Source organism: Nymphaea colorata, unplaced genomic scaffold (genome assembly GCF_008831285.2).
Source record: "Nymphaea colorata isolate Beijing-Zhang1983 unplaced genomic scaffold, ASM883128v2 scaffold0238, whole genome shotgun sequence".
NCBI lineage: Eukaryota > Viridiplantae > Streptophyta > Magnoliopsida > Nymphaeales > Nymphaeaceae > Nymphaea > Nymphaea colorata.
In genome coordinates this window covers 6,419-29,248 of record NW_022204744.1, presented here as the reverse complement: position 1 = coordinate 29,248, position 22,830 = coordinate 6,419, and the positions used below count along the sequence as shown (strand labels likewise).

The window sequence follows — 22,830 nt, the reverse complement described above, 5'->3', positions numbered from 1 at the left end:
AACCATTCAAAGTTCGTAAAATTCAGGTAATCTCTTGGAGTATCAAGTTTTGCATCAAATAAGAGTGTTAAAATATGATGCAAACAATTTTAGTAAATATGTGATAATTGTAGTTTTTGTTTTAATGTCATAGTGTTATGGCATAGTGAATTAAGAGTTTAATGTCAATAGTTATGACATAATAAATTGTGGTAATGGGGAGGTTTTTTATTTTTTAATATCATGTTTGTAATGACCATTAGTGTGGAGGTTTATGAGTTATAAGTTGAGTGTCTTGAGGTAGCCTACAAATAGGTGCATTGGTTTGTGCCATTTGTATCAAGTGTAAAGTGTGCCGAGGTAGCCTTATCGGAGTCGTGAGTTGTATGAGTGCTCTCTTTTGTTCCTTTATTGTTTATTACCAACAAAAGAAGCATGAGTCGACTGTATGAATAATGAGAAGGCATAAATCCATCACCTAAATTATATTTCACACTATGATTATCAAGTTTTATCTATTTGGTTGGCTCCGACAATTCATACTTGAAATCCTAGATACAGAAAAACAAAGGGAAGCAAATCTGTAGCCAAGTACCTGGACACCATCCCAATCAAATAGAAGCCAGCCATGAAGATCAACACAAGATGGAGAATTAAGTTAATGGAAATGAAGATCAACACAGATGGAGAATTAAGTTAAGTGGAAAATGGGATAAAAATTGGGGCATAACATAACTAAGAAGGAGACCTGTGTTTGCACTCCCAGCAGTTTTTGCTTGAATGAGAAAACATGTAACCTATATACTTCACGTGCACACATCCTTTACCAGCTGACCTTTCTTGTAGGTTGGCAACGCCTGCAGCATGTTGATCATCAATAAGCAGTAGACAAATTCATACATTCTCGACAATTTTTACTCTTTTCCTTTTAGTCATCTGATGCATGGTGTTACCGCTAGTACCACCAACACATATTTGGTGTTATTTACTGACCCTAGATTTCTTACAAGTTTGAAAGACTTCCTAGTTTTCTTTAATTGTTCTTTGATCCAAGAAGCATACGCTTACAAAGTAACTAGAGAAGCAAAGATAACAGACATTAGAGATCACAAGTGTTTATAGCAATGACATGAGAGATCACAAATAAATAAATAAAATAACATGAAAATTAATAGAAATTAATATAATGGTAAAGAAAAAATGACCTTATATTTATAGCAATATCACAAGTATACGTTCAAACATCTAAAATGCACAGCGAGAAAACAAAGATAAAATAATGTGAAAAATGAGATAATCTATTCTGTACCCTTGATTCAGGAAAAAACTAAAACAGAAAAAAAAAGATCGTCATTAGGTAATTAGTTGTATTTTATATTACACTGCTGGTATTAAATCATACAAACATTTTGGTAGGCCAAGCCTATACAAAGAGTAGAGAAACGGGGTATGGGCTAGCACTCGGCTTCAAAAATAACAGAAATGAGAGATCTTATAGCGAACCAGACATGAAGAACCTAAAGCAAAGCATGGTATTCTGCTATTTGACAACTTGCTAAATGATTTACTGATCTATGACTTTCGATTGATGTGTTTGCAGTGACATACTGCAGTTGTGTTCATAGGTTACAGGCCTGAGTTTCCTGAAGTTGGTGACAGGTTCTCAGAGGAAGGGTACTACACAATTATTTGGTCCAATCCTGGATCGTCTTGAATAACAAGATTCTGGCATTCTAGATCTGGTAGTGAGGCATCATGGTCAAGATACTGAGTTAATTGCCGCATGTTTGGCCTTGATTCAGGTGCAGCCTGTGAACAGAGAACGCCAAGCTTCAGCACAAGCTCTGCTTCCTCCACCACATAGCTATTCCCAAGCCTTTTGTCCATGGCGTCCAGTATACGTCCATCCTTCCACAAAGAGTGGACTAACTCCACTAGAACCATCTCTTCACAATGTCTCTCCAGCTCAATAGGCCTCCTTCTGTAGGCCACCTCTAGGAGCAAAGCACCATAAGAGTAGACATTGGCACTCGTGCTGGACTTCCAGGTGCGGGAGAACTCCGACGCCATGTACCCAAAACTCCCAACGATTTGGATTGTCTTGGGGTTGGCCCCATGCTCATAGAGTCTGGAAAGGCCAAAATCACCCAACCTGCCATTTAGATCACCATCTAACAGCACGTTGCTTGCTTTAACATCTCTGTGCACAACCACTTGCTCCCACTCTTCATGAAGATACAGCAGGCCGGAAGCAATTCCCTTTAGAATCTTGAACCTCTGTTCCCAACTAAGGCTTCTACCTTTCACATCAAAAGAAAATTGTCTATACTCCCATACGGCATGAATTCATAAGCCAAGAGCAGGTCATCGCCTCGTCTACACCAACCATGCAATTGGACCATGATCCTGTGCCTCATCCTCCCCAGGCTTGATATTTCTGCCACAAACTCCCTCACCCCTTGCTTTGAACCATGCAATACTCTCTTAAGTGCAACCTCGATTCTGCTCCTGGAAAGCACACCTTTGTAGACACTGCCAAACCCTCCTTTCCCCAACTCCTCCTTGAAACCTTTGGTTGCGCCGTAGAGTTCTCTGTGTTAGAAATCAAAATGAAAAAGTAATTAAAGGGACATGAATTTTTAAAGTGGTTCAGCCAATATGCCTACGTCCACTGCTTTATTATTTCTTGCTTGCATTCCTTTGGTGGAGAGGCGCCTTTATATAGAGAAGTTACATAAGGGGTCTCTAATTCCCAAGAGACAACATTTCATCTTTCAACAGACATGACTTTTCATCTTTCAACAGACATGACTTTCTCTCAAAAGACATGTCTTTTCATCTCCCAAGAGACATGACTTTTCATCTCTAACATACATGACTTTTCATCCCTTAAGAGACATGACTTTTTATCTCCTAAGTAATTCACCTTGAGAGCCTTCTTGGTACTTCTGTTAACATCCCCCCACAAGCTCAATGCTCCAGCAATAAGATTGAGCTTGTTAATTATTTGATAATGGTGCTGCTTACTAAGTGGCTTAGTTAAAATATCAGCAACCTGATCTTTAGAAGAGATGTATTGAATTTTCAAATCTCCTTTGGCCAATTTTTTTAGAAAAAAATGAAGGTCAATCTCTATGTGTTTGCTGCGGCTATGATACACAGGGTAAGCTGCAAGATAGGCTGTGCCGATGTTGTTGCACAATAATATGGGAGGTTGTGATTGAACAACACAAAGTTCTTTTAATAAAAATTGTAAACACATGATTTCAGCAGTGGTATTGGCAATAGATCGATACTCAGCCTCAGTGTTAGAACAAGAGACAACTGATTGCTTTTTAGCACTCCATATAACTAGATTGGATCCAATAAACACTACATGTCCACCTATAGGCCGCCTATCATCAAGACATCCTGCCCAATCTGTATCACTGTAAGCATTAATATTAAAAACTGAACTAGGAATAATAACAAGACCATAATCAATAGTGTGTTTCAAATATCCTAGACTTCTCTTTACGGCATCCCAATGGGCATCAGTAGGATGATACATATATTGACAAACCTTGTTGACAACATAAGAGATGTCTGGGCGAGTTGTAGTAGAATATTGAAGAGCGCCAACAATGCTGTGATAAATAGTTGGATCATAAAAATTTGATCCAGTTTGAGCAGATAAAGCAGGGGAGCATGCAATGGGAGTTGAAACTCCCTTAGCTCCAAACATATTTGTTCTTTTGAGAAGCTTAAATGTATATTTCCTTTGAGACAATATTAGCTTATTGTCAATTCGTTTTGCTTCTATGCCAAAAAAGAAATTAAGCTCACCCAAATCTTTAATGGCAAACTCACTTTTGAATTGACAAATAATTTTATGAATATATTCAGGTGAGCTTCTTGTTATGATCATGTCATCCACGTATACCAAAACATATAGAAGTATTTCTCTTTTTCTCAAAATAAAAAGAGATGAATCTGTTTGAGCCCCTTTAAAACTAAGATTTTGGAAGAATAGACTAAGACGGGCAAACCATGCCCTAGGAGCCTATTTTAAACCATATAAAGCACGTTCAAGCTTGCATACATGATTTGGGAAAGAATGATTTTGAAATCTGGGTGGTTAAACCATATAAACTTCTTCTATAATATATCCATATAGAAATGCATTTTGAATATCCAGCTGATGTATTTTCCATTTGTGACTAATAGAAATAGTCAATACTGTCTGAATTGTAGTATGCTTTACAACAGGGCTGAAGGTTTCAGTCTAGTCAATTCCTTCTTTTTGACTGTACCCCTTGGTGACGAGTCTAGCTTTGTATCTTTCCAACGATCCATCTACCTTTCTCTTGATTTTGAACACCCATTTACGTCCTACAATGTATTTGGCTTCTTTCTTTGGAACAAGTTTCCAAGTATTGTTTCGAATGAGAGCATTATATTCTTCTTGCATGGCCTTCCTCCAATTTTCATCTTCATATGCTTCCTTGAAATTTGGGGATTCTTTGTCTTCAAGAAGAGTAGAGACAAAAGCTTTTGAAAGATAGTGTTTTGCTAGAAAAATATGTATGGAACTCATTGTATTTAGGATTAGGCTTGAAGGTTCTCACTTGAGATCTAGTAGTCATAGGATGGACTCGTTCTTGATTTAGTTCATTTTCATTGGATTGGGTTGACTCCTCATTTCCAAGAGTTTTATGTTGATATTCACTATTTGTTTCAAACTGAAGTAAGGGTTTCCCTGATATTGTGGAGGTATTAGATGATGATATTGTAGGGTTAGAGAACTGATATTCATGAGGGAAGGTTAAAATGATAGCTTGGTTTTGACTTTCTTGATCTTGAGTTCTAGTTTTTTGAGTATCAATAAAAGGAAATTTTCTCTCATTAAATTAGACATGCCATGAAATATAGATTTTAATGGTTCATACACCCAAACAATAATATCCTTTATGTTGAGGAGCATAGCCCAAGAAAACACATCTTTCAGATGGATAATCTAATTTATTTTTCTGATAAGCTCTTAAACAAGGAAAACATTCACATCCAAAGATCTTGAGGAAACCATAATCAAGTTTCTCTTTGAACAATTTTTCCAAAGGAGAAGCAAAATCAAGAACCTTCGTTGGCATTCGGTTAATCAAATAAACAGCAGTACAAAAAGTATTGGACCAAAAGTTCTTGGGAATATTACCTTCTGCCATTAGAGATAAACTTGTTTCAACAATATGTTTATGTCTCCTTTCAGCTGCTCTATTTTGTTCAGGGGTATGAGGACATGATATTCTATGTCCAATCTTATTATCAACAAGGTATGATTGAAGCCCTTGAAATTCTCCTCCCCAATCTGAGTGAAAATATTTTATCTTGTGTCCAATGAGATTTTCAGAAAGTTCATTGAAAGCTTTGAAATCATGAATAACGTCTGATTTTTTCCTCATCAAATAAATCTAAGTATACCATGAGAAGGCATCCATAAAAATCACATAGTACTTAAAACCATTCACACTCTCCACCAGAGCTGGACTCCATACATCAACATAAATCAGTTCAAGCGGACGTTTCACCTTATTTGAAATAGCATTAAATGGAAGTTTATGACTCTTAGTTTTTTGACAAACTTCACCCAATAATTCAAATAATCATCATAATAAGACAAATCACACTTGTTCAAAACCTTCTTAACAATGGAAAATGAAGGGTGACCAAGTCTTTTGTGCCATTGCCCAATAGTCTGCCTGTTCCAAGTTGCGCTTCCTTTTTCCTGCTATTAAGGCCATTGCCCAATAGTCTGCCTGTCTCCAAGTTGCGCTTCCTTTTTCCTGTTATTAAGGTCTATCTTATATAGCCCATCACTACTAGTTCCTTGATGAAGAATTTTCCCTATTCCCTGCTGCTTAACATAGCACATATTAGGATGAAACTCAAAATAGACTCCATTATCTTTAGAAAAACGTTGTACATATAACAAGTTTCTTGTTATTTTGGCACGTGAAAGAGATCATTTAAACTAAACTTTGAGATGTCTTTGAATAAACAATATAAAAATTCTTAAACCTGATCCATCTTTGATTTTTACTGCATCTCCACCTTTGTATGTGGCATGAATAGATAAGTTATTGATATCATTGGTGATGTGATGAGTTGCACCGAAGTGAGGATACAAATTGTCATCCCCAATGTCTTGATTCAGAGTGCTAGAAGAAACTGCATGATATGCTGGAGAAGTCGTTGTCTTCTTTTCTTTAAGCAAGTTAGTATATGACCAACAAAACTTGCAAGATGACCAACTTTGCCACATATTTGACACACAAGATGATCACCTTTGTATTGCTCACTTTTTGGACTTCTCTCTATGCTGACAGTTGTTTCTACCACGACCACTATAGTTGGTTTGCTATTGTAAGTTCTTTTGAGACATTATTCACAGTAGGCATAATAGATTCAAAGTTTGATAATCATCTTCTTTTAAGTTGGCTTCTTGTATGAGAAGAAGCCCATGAAGTTCATTCAAAGAGATAGAGTCCTTTCGAGTTTTCATACTGACTTTGAAAGCAAGATATTCACTTTGCAATCCTCTAAGAATTTGAAGAACAAGATCATTCATCATGGGTTGATGCAATGACTAGTTGATGAGCAATAGCTTTGCTTTGTTAATTAAAATCTATAAAACTCACCCCTTTTTCAAATCTGAAACTGTGATTTTAATTACATTATTCGATGCCCTGGATTGAGCAACATATGACTGCTTAAGAGCACTTCAAACCTCATTGGTATTGTATGCTTCAGATAGAGAGGCCTTAATCCAACTCAAATAACTAATCCTTTCTCAGACATTCATATATTCTGAACTAATTTTAGTGTTCTACATCTACACATTGATGGAGCAGGTTTGCTTCCATCAATATATCCATAAGATCAAATGAGATCAAGATTGAAGTGAATTGAGATTCTCAAATAAGATAATTTTCAGAATTTAACTTGATGGTGAGGAAATGTTGTAAATTGCTTGGGTACTGAAGAGGAGAAGCAAGAAAATTCTACCCGTATCAGAGTTGACTCCTGTATTTGATGATGCTTCTTGATCTTCTATAAGAATGAAAAACAAACAACACAAGATGTAATCCTTAGGATCTAGTAGAAGCACTAACAAGGACTAGTGGCTCTAATACCATGTTAGAAATCCAAATGTCGACACCCACATGGCTTTCATCTATATCATGCAAATTTGTTTGTTGAACTATGTCGAATTCAACTACAAATATTTGATTCCTTGTGTTTCGTTGTTCCTGATGCTGAAAGACCAAATAAGCGACCTCCCATGGAATTGGAGAAGTTGGGGGACAGTGCAACGATGAACAAAGCCATGGCCACCTGATTGATTGGAGACGATTGCGAACACAAAATGATACTGAATGATTTGGTTCTCTTGGAAGCGGTAGGCTTCTTAAACTGTAGACTGGCAGTGAAGAATGCATTGCCTTTGATGCCTGGTTCCATGGAATCACATGACTTTTCATCTCCCAACATACCTGACTTTTCATCTCCAAGTAATTCACTTGAGAGCCTTCTTGGTATTTTTGTTAACACTATAGGGAAGTTTATGTGGGTAGTCCATCTCCCAGCCTTCTATCTTCTCAGATGTCAGCTTCCTCTTCCTTTTGGTCAAATAAGAAATGCTAAATGTGACGATGATAAACAATAGAGCCACTAAAGCTACAGAAATGTATAGGTACAGCTTAAAAGACTTCCACAGAGGAGTACAATCCTGAGGAATAGAGGAAGGTGTGAAAGGTCCAACTCTAGAACTTTTCCATCCATTGCAAAGCTCCATGCCAAAATATAGCACTTGCTTACCAGCTTTTTGTACCAAAAGAGAATCCAACATACATGTGTTCAAGCAGAACAGGGACAAATCAATGGAACGTGAATTGAGTGTGCAATTAGGCTTGAGTTGGTGTGACAATGGAGCTATGGTGACATTCAGCTGCTTCATCGGCCCATCATATCTATCCATGCTTGAATGGGCGTCTCGTCGTCTAGGACTCCTGTTCTTTTTTGCGATTCCCTGTATAGTAAGCAGCCGGTTCGGAGGCACTGGAGTTCACACCGTTGTGTCGACACCCACATGGCTTTCATCTATATCATGCAAATTTGTTTGTTGAAACTATGTCGAATTCAACTACAAATATTTGATTCCTTGTGTTTCCGTTGTTCCTGATGCTGAAGAGGCCAAATAAGCGACCTCCCATGCATTGGAGAAGTTGGGGACGGTGCAACGATGAACGCAAAGCCATGGCCACCTGATTGATGGGCTTTGGAGACGATTGCGAACACAAAATGAGTACTGAATGATTTGTTCTCTGGAAGCGGTAGGATTCTTAAACTGTAGTACTGGCAGTGAAGAATGCATTGCCTTTGATGCCTGGTTCCATGGAAGGTTGACCGTTAGTCACTTGAAGAGCCCTAGTCCTGGTAACAGTTGCAGAGCCAGATAGGTTAAGGTCTAACTGGCAGAAGCTATTGAAGAGAAAGGTGCCATTGGTGAAGTTGCAAGATGATCTACCGATATGAGCTAGAATGTAAAGGAAGAACAAGAGGAATCTGAAAGCTAAAGGGCCATGACTAGGAAGAGGACAGAAAATCACCGGAAGCACGACTATTTGATATTTCAATTCCACCTTTCGGCGTCAATCGACACCCTCTTATGTTCGATGATGAAGGACAAAGGACACGTATTTTCCGAAGACCATTTCAATGAGAAGGGCGAAACATATTTCCCTGGAGGTCTTCGGTTGGGCCAACAACTGGAATTTATTGGTGGGTCATTTGAAAAAAGAGTTCCTTTCATGATAGTGTTAGAGGCCCACTTGCGTGTTGGAGGGAGACGGGGCACCGGGTAGCTCGAGTTGGACTTGACTTAGAAAACTCTGTGCTTTGACTCAAACTGAACTCAAGTCAGTGTTAGGTTTGAGCTTGACTTACTTGCTTAACTTGTTTAACTCAATGTTAGACCTGCGTCATATGTTTTAACTCGTTTAGTTGCTACTCTTAGTTCTTTATTATATTTGAACATTTATTATGTAGCCGAACCAAACCGAATCCAGTTTAAACTAGTCGAATTCTTACAAGTTAAATTCTTACTTATAGATGAGTCAAGTTTGAATACAATTTTGGTGAGGGAATTCGATTTGAGTTCAAACTATTTGAACTCCTTGTCAGCCCTTGTGAGCCCAGATCGTGTCTTAATATTATATCGAAGAAATGAATTCCGACCATGCATTAATGCTCTGTCGCATCAGATGAGATCTTAGCAGCTCGAAGGGCTCAATTTGCTTTTTCACAAGGTCGTCCACCATTGACGGTAATGGCTGAGTGTACACAGCAAGCCCTTTGCGTTTTTGAAAAAATAAAAAGGAATTTTGCAAAGAAGTGGAAGAAAGGATAGTTGCGTCAGTTTTTTTTTTTTTGCTAGAATGACATCAATGGTTGATTTGAATGAAAGACTTGGTTTGGAATGGAATGAAAAGGAAAATTCAAGTAAGAGATTCATTTGCTGTATCATATGAGTGGAAATCAAAATGTTGGAATGGAACATTTACGAAAGCGATAACATAATTTTTAAAATTTTTTACAAAGCATTACTAATTTTTGTTATGTAGGTTACATGCACTGGGAAGGAATGCGCTTATAATTACTGTGAAGAAATGAAAACGGTCAAGAAATGTACCCTTGATATGTAGCTCCAAATAACAGCTTTTATTTACAACCAAAATATTGCCACAAAAATAAATTGAGAAATTTTCACGGATTTTCTCTCTTTATTATCAAGAAATGAAAATGATTAAGAAATGTACCCTTGATATGTAGCTCTAAGTAACAAACTTTATTCTTCAACCAACATGTTGCCACATAAATAAAATAGAGAAATTTTCAAGGATTTACAGCTTTATAAAGATGCTGCATTGGAGGAAAAATAAGTTTTCCAAAGTTGATGACAAATTATAAGATCTTTGGGAAATAAAACATTACAACAAGAAGGAAGAGAACGATTTTAGAACCACTTTTTTGTCTCAACTAGAATAAATTCAATGCTGTAATTATTTAATGTAATGAAAATTTTAGTGGATATAGAAAATTAAAAAGTCAAAAAAATATATTTGAAAAAGATTTTGATTAGTAGCAACTAAATCTAACATTAATAAGCCTTGTGCACACATATCGTGTACTTGTTTTCTTTTCTTTGAACGTTTGTGTTCCTTAATTCGTGTTTATTTTTTGAAAAACGTACATTTAAATGAAAGAAAAAAACTCACGAACAGTAAAGTAGACGAAGTCTTACCCAGGTCCCGATGTATACATCAATCCAAGTGGGCAGCATAAGGGAAGAGGGCCTTTGACCTATTCATAATATATTTAATTTAAAACAATATTTCTTAATTTTGAGGCTATCAATTTTGTTGAGATCAGTTCTTTCCATTGATTTTGTGTCTTGTAATTAGTGTAGGTATTTTTACCATTTAACTTTTGCTAAGGTGAATTGACCTAAAAAGATCGAAAAGAACCTCCCCCCCCCAATTCTCCTTGCTTCTAGGGTCTTGGCTGCATCAAATCTGGGTGGGCCGGGGTGTGGGACACCCTTGAACTTGAGTGTCAGGATCTCACTTCTCACAGCCCAGGAATGTAAAACCCTTGGGAACCAAACAAGCAACATGTCTTCTACACATCTGCCCATGCAACCAATTATGCTATAACAATTGATGCATATAGGATGAGTTAATGCTCAATTTAACAAAGAAAAATTTCCAACTAAGGATATGCCAGGTGGTAGCTAGTTTACCTACTTTTACTCCAAAAAAAGGATCAGGAGACCAAAAAATTTTTCAGGCATCAGGCACTAAGCGAAACACACTGATGAGAAAAGGCAGCTATACCACTTAACCAGTATCAATCTTCACATCTACATAACTATATCTGCATAAAACTCTCCTTCCTTAGAATTCACTACAAAAACAAGCCTATACCGGTGAAAGTAATGCCGATACTGTCACTGCTGTTTGTCGTGTTCGGGTAGCCTATAGCGGTGAATGCATGTCATCGGTAGAGTTGTCAACTATTTCATCACTACAGCTAGCTCCACCAGTGAAAAAGTCACCTTAAAAGCTTAGGTTGCCATTACTCTAGGTTTAGAGGTGATTTATTTCACTGTTTAGAGGTGACCGCATTCTTTGCCTTTCATACATCATGTCCAATATTATATGAAAAAAAAACCTGATTCAATAGTAAATTCTATAAAGGATTTAAATTGCATACATTAATGAAATTAACCTACATCAATATTTTTAGGAGCCAACCAACTCCTATGCTTGTCCTTGTTCGTACATTAAAATACCTACATATAGTGTTGCTGCAATTCAAATTCTATAAGATGCCATTTGAATGCAAACAGTCATAAGGCTGTAAAACGGAAGGAATCAAAATTGATATCCATAAAATAGCATATGAAAAGCAAACATAAATGTATTTCTATACTACCTCAATAGCAGAGTTGATCAGCAATGTTAAAGTACATAACAATTCCTAAGCAATATTTTGAACCTTCATCACCAATAGTAACTTTCTTCTCTCCAAATTGATGATTTGTAACAAATTTACTAATTCAGCCTGTAAAAAAGAAGTGAAGCTGCACGAAAATTTTTCATTAAGAAAAAATGCAGACACCACCTAAATTTGGTAGATTACATATTTGTAGCTGAATTTAAACATAACCAACGTAGAATTAGCTGATTACAATCTTTAAATGCTAGATAGGTAGATTTGATGATCTTGAATACAATTTTTTAAATATGTTTAATCTTTAAAGAAATTAATAATGCTCGAGATGAAGGCTCTATAGCCATAGAATGGTGCATATCGATATCTACTTCCTTATACATATCTTGTTTCATATGCTTATACACCAGGATTGGTAGTCCTTGCATCTGGTTTTGCAAATGACAATGCTTTAAGCTACAATTACTCCAACAATCCTATGGTTGAATGCTTGTTGGTTAGCACCCCTCCTGTCCTTAAGGTGTTGATTGAGTGTGGGGAGTTACACAAAGCAGCAAAATTTCAAATTGGGTTTTGAGAAAATCTTAAGAGAAAGGGACCCGCCCACCGGTACGATGTCCAACCATTCTTGTCGTCTTTAGCAGGGGTAATTGGATCAGAGGCTAAGTATTTCCCGGATCATGTGCAAGTCATTTGCACAATCTGATAAGTTTGTGCGTAGATAATTGAAATTGAAATTGAAAGTTCATTTTGAACTTGGTTTTGAACAAGTGATTTCTAAACTTGTTTTTAAGTAAATTGGAACAGAATTTGGACAAATTTTTTGAAAAATTTACTTATTTTGGTAAACTATTTGAAATTCAACTAGTTTGTTTAGGAAATTGGGTAAATTTTAACAAAATTGAAAAGTTGAACAATGCTCAAATTGGAGACCATTTTTTTTATTACAAAAAATGTGTCATCAGATGGCAATGGTATTGAAAATTGACTTGGAATGTGGTTTTGACCCAAGAGTTTAGACCTTTCTTCATAATTTAGTAATTTTGAATTAAATATTATATAATAAATTGTAAAATTATTTGAAAATTTGAGGTTTTAGAGGTGGAGATCTAGTTATTTGTTGTGAACTCAAGATCACTGCATGAATTTGAATTGAATTAAGATCAACTTGTGATCAAGTTTTTGGGAAAATGGCTAGGTTCATGTAGCAAATGTATTGATTTCAAACAAAAGACAGCTAAGTTTTCTTAGCAAACAGATTAATTTTGAAATCCTTTTTGCCAAATCACATGATTTGGTATCAGATATGAACATGATTTAAAGTGAATTCTCTTTTTAGGGAAGAGTTAGGTACCAAATAAACTCACTCTTATGATGAAATGTAGTTTCCAAAATGTTAGACAATATATTGTTTTCAAACGTATTTTGGTCAAATTATGATATGATTCTTCTATCTTCTTTTGAAACTAGGTGAGATTTTCACATTCTTATTACAATATGATTTGGCCACTTTTTTGTATCTTGAAATATAAATACTTAATTCTTGAGAATGTTCATGTGTGCAATTGATTTTGGTGTGTGGATGCACGATAGAAGAAGATAAACTATATGAGACATTCATTCTTCTCTCTCATAATCTCTCAACATTCATTCAATGTAAATATTTATTTCATAATCCACACATACAAAGATTGATTTTTGGTTGGAATGTAAGACTTTCTCTAAGTGTGCTTGATATATTATAAAGCACAAGAGTTAGGGAGGCAGTCCACAAGCTTGAGACTTGAGATCAAATCATCAAAATTATGAAAATCATGTAAATAATATTGAAATCAACTTTTAAAATATATGGGAGATGTCAATAGCATCAACTTTTATTTTAAAATAGCCATAAAATCAGGTTTCATACTGATTTATGTAGCTGAAAATCAGAAATATCGATTTTTAGAGAGCTTGTTCCTTAGAAAATGATGACAAATTATTGAAATTTTGCTTGTCTTTCTATAAGTTAAGCCTTTAGATCAGCACGAGGGATGTTCCTCTTGACGGCATGCTCTCATTCATGTTGGGCATTCACATTGGGCTTAGACATAAAGTTTTGGAAACTTTATTTTCTAAAAGTGAAATTGGTTTTAGATGTTGTTGCTAAAAGATTCATCCATTCTATGGATGATTTCCACACATTTGATATTCTATTTTGGTAAAAATGAAAATTAGGTTTTGAATATAATTTTGGAATACTTTGAGATATTGATTAATCCCATGCAAATCTAGAATGTATGAATGAAACCAACAGCTTAAAATTTTTTTTTTAGGGTGCTGGTTTGAATGAGATTAAAACTTTCTCTAGTTCTATAGAAAATAGCAAAGTTGTAGTTGAATTAACTTTGCAGTAGCTCTAAACTATGACGTTTTAAGCTAAATTTCATGGCATTAAGGTCTGAATTTAGCAACATGCATGCACTTTTACACATGTATTGCTGGAATAGGCAAGGTTTTGAGATAAAGTATTAATAATCTTGTAGTTTTGAACTACAAATACCAAAATGAAGATTTACTTTCTTTAAACCAGTTTGAAAACAAGTTCTGACCTTATTTTAAAGAGAAAAATGAGATTCAATAAGATGTTATATATATATATATATATATATACAAACACACATGTTTTGCCTCTTATAATGAAAAATAAGAAAGAGAACCTCTTAGCACACAAACCATGATGATCCACCACACCATTAATCAATTAGATAATGAAATGCACGACTCAAAATAGAGGAAATTAAGAGAATGCTCAAGCAAGTTTCTCTAAGTTTTTTTCCATGTGAGGGTGGATCACATTCATGATATTGCATCCATCCTTAATAGAAGATTAGATTATATATTGCAGAAAATATAAATCACACTCTCACTGTAGAATCCTCTTATGGTGAGGAGTTGAAAATGGGTTTAGGCAAGCTATTTTTGAAAGGAGCGGGGCCTTCGGGCCCTTTTAGAAGATAGATCCATGGGTTTTTTTTTTTTATAAAACCTGATTGATACATGAAAAATGCATTAAAATGTACATTGGAACGTAGCACACCTTAACAGTACATTATTCCCAGCCATGAATAAGAACTTAAAATGAAACCCTCCATAAATATTGAACTTGAAAAGAAATAGAAAGAAGCAAACATGGATGAAGAACAAGCTAGAATCACCCCTACCTTGTGGTTGGCTTTGGTGTTTGGAACTTCTCTTTTCCAGTTCTCTAAATCAAGCAATCCTAAGTAAAATCAAAGCTTAGATTCAAGTTTAGCAAAGTTAGAAGAAGAAGGTCTTCTTCCTTAAAAAGGGGTACAAAGATGATTTCCTTGTACTAGAAATCCTAAGCAAGAGTCCAATGAAGTACACTAAATTAGCAAGACTAGGAGCAATCAAATGGGAAAATGAGAGAGAGAGAGGTTGGATGATGGCAGCTCCTCCTCTCCTTGGCTCCTTCTTCTTCTTCCTCCTCTTGGCTGCGACGAAGGGGGAAGGGAAGGAGAGAGCACTAGTATTATAAAAAGAAAATCACCTTCCCCACCCCATCCCCCCCCCGGGGGCCTCAAGGGGGTTAAAAAGGATTTTTCTCTTCTTTTTCATTTTGACTTTGATTTACCTACAATGGAGGAGCAAGGATGTGCTACACCCCCTCTTTTTTTTTTTTTTGCTTTTTTCAAATGTTTTTGAAAAGAAAATCCCCCTCCTTTCTTTTGGTGTGACATCTTTGGGCTGGTCCACCATTGTAAGGTGGCATGGACCAACCAATGGTTGGTCGCCTAGGTGGAAAGATTGTCATCACTACTTGGGTGATTGTGGCTGCCACATCACCTTGTTAATTCCCAAGAAATTTTAGTACTTTTTTTATTTCGATAATGTTCTCACCTAGTCCACATGCATGAGCTAGGTAGGTTTGGTTTAGGTCAAGTCTAACATGACTTTGACCAAACAAAATTGTGATTTTAATTTAAAACTTTGGGTTTAAACATAGTTTCAAATTATAATTAAAACTTTGACGAGAAAAGCTTTCACTTTGACTTTGAACACACACTCTCTCTTGGGTGTGTTCCAGTTTGACTTGGGTCTGCTAGGCTTTGACCTAGAGACGTATATTTAAATTGCATTGAATTGTAGACTTCCCTTATCTGTAAATTCAACAATTCAATTCATTTTTTAAATTTATTATGTCAAATTGAATTATAAAAGACATCTTTATCCAAATTTGAGTGAAAATGGGTTTACCTTGGTCAAAACCCTAATTGAGATTGTATGATTGTATATTTGAATCGTATGACTTTCAAGTTCAAACACGTAATTGATTTGCTTAAACCGTAAATTAGGACTTTATCATTTGAGCCTGATTCATAGAGACAATTTTGTCATAAAATTGAATTGATTGGATGGTTTGATCATGGTCAATGTCCAATTCACGCTTTGACTTCAACTAAATCCAATGCAGTTTGATGATTTTGACACTTAACAACATTCAATTATGTTTTTTGCTAATTCCAATTTGGATTGTGTTTTGACTAAGCTTAGTCAAAGGTATGTAGGGTTTAGTAAAGAGTATTTGGTCCATGACTAGATTGATTGACAGGTTCAATAGGTTCAAGTTTGATTTAGCCTCCTAGGATTGGCCTCACCATTGGGTGAGACTCAGCCGTGCAGGCTATGTGGGGCCCACACATGGGTCCCAGATGACATTTTTTATATTTGTTGGATACTATTTTGGATTTTTAATTCATATTTGAATTCATAGTTTGATTTGGATTCAAAATGACAATTGCAATGGATTTGGGTTGCAAACCTAATTTAGAGACAATATTGTGCACTGGAATGAGATTTGGACTCGTAGTTTTGCATTAGGATTTGTGCTATGAGTTAAATTCAAGATTCAAACCTAATTGAGTTTGGGTTGAAAATTCAATTTGAAATTAAGCATTTCACAATCATTTGTATTCTTCGTATGTTTTGGAATTGCCTCCTGAAGTTGAACAAATATTTCAGGTGTTAACACTGTCCTATGTCAACGGTACAAATTTCTCTATTGATGGTGTACTATTAGATTTCCCTGTTATAGCATTTTCTTAACTCGTTTTCACAGTATTTGCAAAAACTGTTTTTGGAAGTTTTGGTAAAATCAAAAACCTCAATTTAAGGTTGGGAATTGCCTTCAGTTGTGCAAATTATTCAATGTTGTAAGATAAATACTGCAATATATGTGTTTTACGTAACTTCTTTACTTATCGTAATTTTCCACCTGGTTATGATGATGATAGTGTTTCTTTATTTTATGAATAAGAGACCATTTTTGTTGATTATTTTCCAGATAACATGACATGGGTCTGTGTGCTTTTATCATCTTCTATAAAAATTTGTGAAGAGCCCAGCGTGAATAGTTTGTGGGATAGAAGAGTCGTAAACTTTTGCAGACATAGTTGCTTTACTACAGGCTACAAAATGATACCTACACTGTACAACTACCATTCATAATATCATTATCCTTTAAAGTAAAACATGGTTAAGAACAAACTGTCAATGAAAAGGAACCTTCACTTCTATTTCATGAAACTTTTGGTGCAAGTTGATCTATTGGCTTCTAGTGAATCTAAAGCTCATCTAAGGAAGAAATGTCTTAATCAATAAACAAAAATATTATTCTTTGAGGTGCTAGGACATGCTTAGGACAAAAAGTTCTCAAGTGCCACTCACCTTGTGTATAATTATGTACATGTGTTTGTGCTTACCTTTTGGTACACATGCCATGGAAAGTCTCAACTCATACTTGTGATGTCGTCTTAGCAAATAGGCATAGTTCTTCTTGGTGTATAATATGTAGTTCCCTTCATAAGCAGTTTCTTATGGTTTTAGATTATTGGTTGAAGCCTGTTAAGCTCTCCAGCTTCTTCCAGTTTACTAGATTCAGTAGATGGGAGCATAATAAATTTTGCCAAAGGGCTTAATTATGTAAGTTGTATGAACTTATGAATATAATCTAATACCAGCAGATAATATTTTTTTGTCATTTTATGATATGCCATGTTGTCTTTGCTGATTTGTCATCTCATTACATGCCTAACATTTCAACTTGGTGCTTCAGTTTTCTTCAGTGAGGTCTCAAACCATACCTCAGTCCTAGGTGTGCATAAATTTATTATGATAAGACACAAATACACTTTTAACAACAAGCTATATACGATGGAGCTGATATCCTTGATTGCCCAGTTCAAATGACAAAAGATGGATTTCCGTTATGGTTAAGCAATATGGATCTTTTGGCTAGCACAGGAGCTTCTACATCAAATTTTGTTTCTCTTTTGAAAACCATTCTAGAGATTCAGCAACAAGAAATCTTTGCCTTCGTCCTAACATGGGAGGAAATTCAAACCTTAAGACATAAGTAATAGCTTGTTGATAATGTTTAATTTCAAGAGTTATTACATAACTACAAGAAATGGTAATAGTAAGCAATCACCATTGAACCACTTTCTTTCCATTGCATATGGGACTGGACAAACACACACCACACAGACAAAGGCTTGCACACACCAAATAGGAAGCTTTCCAATTCAAACAATTTTTTCCAACAAAAATGAACGAAGGTTAAGGATAAAGATAATAGAGGGAACATACCATCCTAATTCTATACACTATGTAGTAATATTGGCATCTTTCTTATATTGGCTCTGCTACTATATACACATCATTACAGAAGAATGTATGGATATAGTTGTCGACTAGATAAATATTTGAAACGAAAAATGATAGAAAGAGACACTTTGAGGATAACCCATGTCATATAGCATAACATGACTTTAAATAAACAATGGCATTGACTTGAACCAAAGATTTCATAGGGAGAAAAGAAAAGATTATATGGTAACATTATAAGCGAAAGATAAAACTAGATAACATTATATACATAGAGATCTACGGAGTGAGTTTTTTTTTTTTTAGTATAGCCAAGAATAGTTTGTTACCTTTTGTAAGGGCTGATTTTTTTTTTTTTGCATCCTGCAGCGAAACCATGCATACAAAAAAAAAATGAGAAACAAGTTTTAATGAACAAAAATGGTAAGCTAGAGAACATCATGCTTACCTATCTCCAAGATTTTTGTCAAGATGAAGATGCAATGCCAAATTAAAATATGCCTTCTTAATCCCTTAATGTGATACAGTTTTTTCAACACCTAGAATCTATGTACATAAAATATAAACAGTATGACATTGTCTTTATATTTGAGAGATGAAACAGGAAGAATACCACATTTTACACTAAAGTAGACAAGACATTCTTATCCTAAAGAATGAACATTATTTAATAGGGAAGGTCACACTCCTGCATTTTTCCATTTGCATCACATTGGATCCAAAAGTCAGAACTTGCAACAGTTAAGATGGTTACTTTTAGAAGAGAGATGTGAACTTCCATACCAGTCTGTTAGAGATATACCAAGAAAAAACCATCATATATCAGGAAAGTTTACCTCATACAATTCAAAGGAAAACCATGTTTACACAGAGGACCTTGTTGGTGTCCCATACCTTGTTTACACAGAACAGTTCTGTGGGCATTAAAAAAAATTGCAAGCTGAAGCATTATGAAGTACTGATATGTATATATATATTATATATAATTATATTATATTATATAATTGGCATGTGACATACCTCAAGTCTTGAAAACTTCTCTGGTCAGGAAAGAACTGAGGGTTGTGGTGTATGATTCTAAATAAGGACGGTAGCTTCTAGCCTTTGGGTATGAGGTATCCTGTTGATGCATAATAAACAAGTTGAGCATTTTCCTTGGTGTTTTTATTATGATTTCAATCATTTTTGAAAAATATGTACAGTGATCAGACCTTTGCACTCCACATCTACTACTGCTTCCTTGTAGTGTCTCCATAAACACCAGTAGTCATCCATTTTTTTCAAATCATGCCAATTTATCATTGGTGCCATGACCTTTATAACTTATACTACAGCCACAAAAAGGAAAAAACCAAGATAATAAACTTTTTAACAACTATCAGCTTTTGCCTTAAATAGAAAAAAAATGAAATAAAACATGCTCTAGAAGACTAGTGGCTGATGGCAGTCAATTACTCCTTTTATGGTTTTAAAGAGGCATTCCTAATCAGCCTCATGGGTAATTCTGAGTGCTAGAGGCCCATGAAGCCTTATATGATCCTTAGTCTACAGACACTAATAAAAAGAAACTGAATGACATAATCAACAAGAGTAGATAACCTTAGGAATCGTTGGACGAACACAAAAAGGTAAATGCACTCACCTTCAACACTTATGAGATGGATTGCGAAATAGCTTATCCTTCAACTTGCCATCAACAAAACTAGTTGTGCCAACACAATAATTATTATTATGACGTTCATATATAGTAGGAAAGACTGGAAAAACATCAAAATTACTCAATCCATATAAAAAAAACCATAAATTTGATTTAACAAATAGAGATTAAAACTAGTGCAGGAATGAAAAGGAAAAGAGAAGGGCATTACTAGATGATTGATGCAAAATGTTAGTGTTTTTTTACTGCTGGCTGACCAGCGGGATCCTCCCACTTTCCTTGTGCTTTGGATCTTCACGTTCTACCATACCTCTCTTTCCATTGATTTCCTTTCTTATAGAATCGACAAAGTTTCACCTTCTGGAAAGAACAACCACATGTGATCGATTCTTATAGTGGATTCAATTTCATCAAACCAAATGTCTTGCTTGTAAGAGAAAAAAACAATGCTTCCATAGTAATACCACTTCTACTATCCTTTTCAAGGGGTGAATTGAACAGCACTAACATGCAGGCCAAAAAAGTGCCCCCAAACAGACGAACATGAGCATTTGCAGAAAATCATCATATAAACTCCTTCAAACACCCATCAACAACTAATCTCCTGACGAAAACACATTGATCTCTCTACAAATGAAAAAAATGCACAAAGGCAAAAGTCCTAACCTCATGAAACCAAATTCTCAATCCAATGACACATGCTCATGATCTATACACGTCATGATAGAGAGAGATCTTGAAGCATACATGCTCTGCATGAAGAGGGAGAGAGAGTGATTGAGGAAAGGGCTCACCTTGGAAGGGAATGTCAAGCACCTTGCCCCAGATTGGGAACCACAACTTTTGCCTCAGTTGAATTAGGTTGGGATGGGGATTTATTTGATGGTAGTGATGGAATCGTATTTCGGGAGCTTGGAAAACACATCCCCTGCAATGTGGTCCAAGCAACCCGAGAACTAACCCAACCTAGGTTTGTTCCTCTAATTTGCCTGATCTAGATCAAAGTTATATAGGTTGTCCTTATATGTAACAAGTAAAAGAGCGCACAACAAGCTCACTCTAGTCACTTCTGACATTTTCGGAATGGACCAAATCCATGAAGTTAACCAGTTTTCAAAAAAAAAGAAAAAAGAAAATAAAGAGGCATCTATGAAATGACGCTCCATTTTGGACATGCTCCCTATCCCTCATTTGGAATGATGAGACCAAATAAAAATCTTGAAAAATTAAGAGCAGCCCAGCTGGGCATGCCCTTCAAATCAATTTCCAAGAAGCCTATTCTCTTAGAAAGAAAATTGCTAGTTCAAGGTTTGAAAATTCAAGTTAATCAGATGAGACATACATGAATGGCGTGCTTTCCTCTTCATTCGATTTCTTCTTTGGAAAAACAAACGACTTACTAGAATCAAGCTCAATTCTAGCTGACACCCTTCCTCGAACATGGAAAGGAGACCGCATGCTTCCTTTCCTAGTTTTGGGACAAGTTTAACAAAAGAAAGAAATCGATTGGTAGGGAAGTTGGTGCACATTGCATGCATGGTGACTTCTTTCCCATGCAAAATCAGTGGGATTCTTCCCCTTGATCTCATCTGGTTCCAATAAAATTGACCAATTCCAACACTAATGGACTTGGTGCCTTAAATTGGACCTAGGCCTGGTGCTGGGTTGGGCCACCGGCGAGTACCTGGTACCCGGGCCCGGGTCCCGGTACTTGTTTTATCTTATCAGGTTTTAATTAATTGTGCCGGCCCAGCCCGACATCATAACAGGCTGGGTCCGGGTTCAGCTATTGGGCCCATTGGGGCCCGTTAGGCACGTTAGGTGTTCTCTCATACATAAAACTTTTTACCCAACGGAATTTAGCTTTTGATAGGAGAAATGTGTGTGTTGGAGTAGGGCCTTGACGCCACCACCGTTGCCTCCCGCTCTCTGCCACCTTTGCCATCGACTTTCCAGTCCACCACCAAGGCACCATCATGGCAGACTATTGGACTACACAGCGTTGGGGGGCACTCTTCATCACAGCAGGTAAGATCAGCCCCAAATACCATCCAGCGGTTCTCCTTTCCTTTTGCCCAATCCATCCCATCATAAGCCAAATGAGAGAGAGGGGATTCTAATTCATATTGAAGATTTCTAGGGCAAAGGGACACTGCCAAATCGCCAGTAGGTTTGGCGGAGAGAGCCTAATGGATGGCAGCAGCCTCCATCATCAGACGGAGAGGCACATGAGCCATGGACAGCAACCTCTCCTCCACCGCCAATGGAGTTCCACGCAGTTCCAGTGTCATCAGTCGCACCTCCTCTCCCCTTCCCTATCATCATTATCCTACCATCCAGTAGCAGCAGCTTCTGCAACCTCTCCAGCGCCAATGGGATTCCACTCCTGACCACTGCAGATGCAGTTTGCGCACCCTCATCCACCTCATCCACACCAAGGCCATCCCACTATGTATTACCGCCCGGCCGGGCCCGGCAGTTAACAAAACGGGCCAGGTTGGGCTCAGATGAGGTTAACCAGGCCCGGTACCCTGATCTTAATAATCGGGCGGGTAGCGGGCAGACCCGATTCAAATACGGGCCATTATGACATTGACTAAATGGGGTCGGTCTGGCCCGGGCCTGGCCCGGCCCGGCCGATGCCCAGGCCTAATTGGACCCCATGCATACTAGGAGGGATTCCTCTCCAGCCAGCTGAAACTGCCCCAAAGATCTCTCTCCTGCTAGCTGAAGCAGCTCCAAAGTAACAACTACTGTAGCTCTGAGTGAGGTGGATTCCAACCAAAGCCTCACCCTAGGCTCCATCAAAGTAGGCATCTAGCTCAAATATCCCACTTTGACGCCTCAAACCTCACAGCCTTCAAACCGAGTCCAGATGAAGCATCTTGCTCGACTTCAAATCCTAGCATCTTGAGCTTGGATTCCGGCGGGAGTTTGCTCAGTCCAGATGTCATTCCATCAAGCTCCAGCCAAGG

The 22,830-nt window shown here is 36.7% G+C and overlaps 1 protein-coding gene across 1 annotated transcript; it reads right to left on the bottom strand.

The window, feature by feature from the left end:
• Nucleotides 1-1,656: 1,656 nt before the first annotated feature.
• On the bottom strand, nt 1,657-21,939 carry LOC116268363 (L-type lectin-domain containing receptor kinase IV.2). Its single transcript, XM_031650034.1, has 3 exons — nt 21,755-21,939; nt 2,366-2,571; nt 1,657-2,279 (listed from the first exon to the last, which is right to left on the bottom strand). Exons 1-3 carry the CDS (start codon nt 21,937-21,939, stop codon nt 1,657-1,659), a joined length of 1,014 nt encoding a protein of 337 aa, XP_031505894.1.
• Nucleotides 21,940-22,830: the final 891 nt, after the last annotated feature.

What these genes read in the sequence shown, in the direction of transcription:
- LOC116268363 (XM_031650034.1), bottom strand. Translation starts at nt 21,939, where the DNA reads ATGGATTGGGCAAAAGGAAAGGAGAACCGCTGGATGGTATTTGGGGCT. An exon ending in GCAACGGTGGTGGCGTCAAG is followed by an intron (nt 2,572 to 21,754) that starts GCCCTACTCCAA and finishes TTTCTAACACAG; the next exon opens with AGAACTCTACGGCGCAACCA. An exon ending in GATCATGGTCCAATTGCATG is followed by an intron (nt 2,280 to 2,365) that starts GTTGGTGTAGAC and finishes TTGATGTGAAAG; the next exon opens with GTAGAAGCCTTAGTTGGGAA.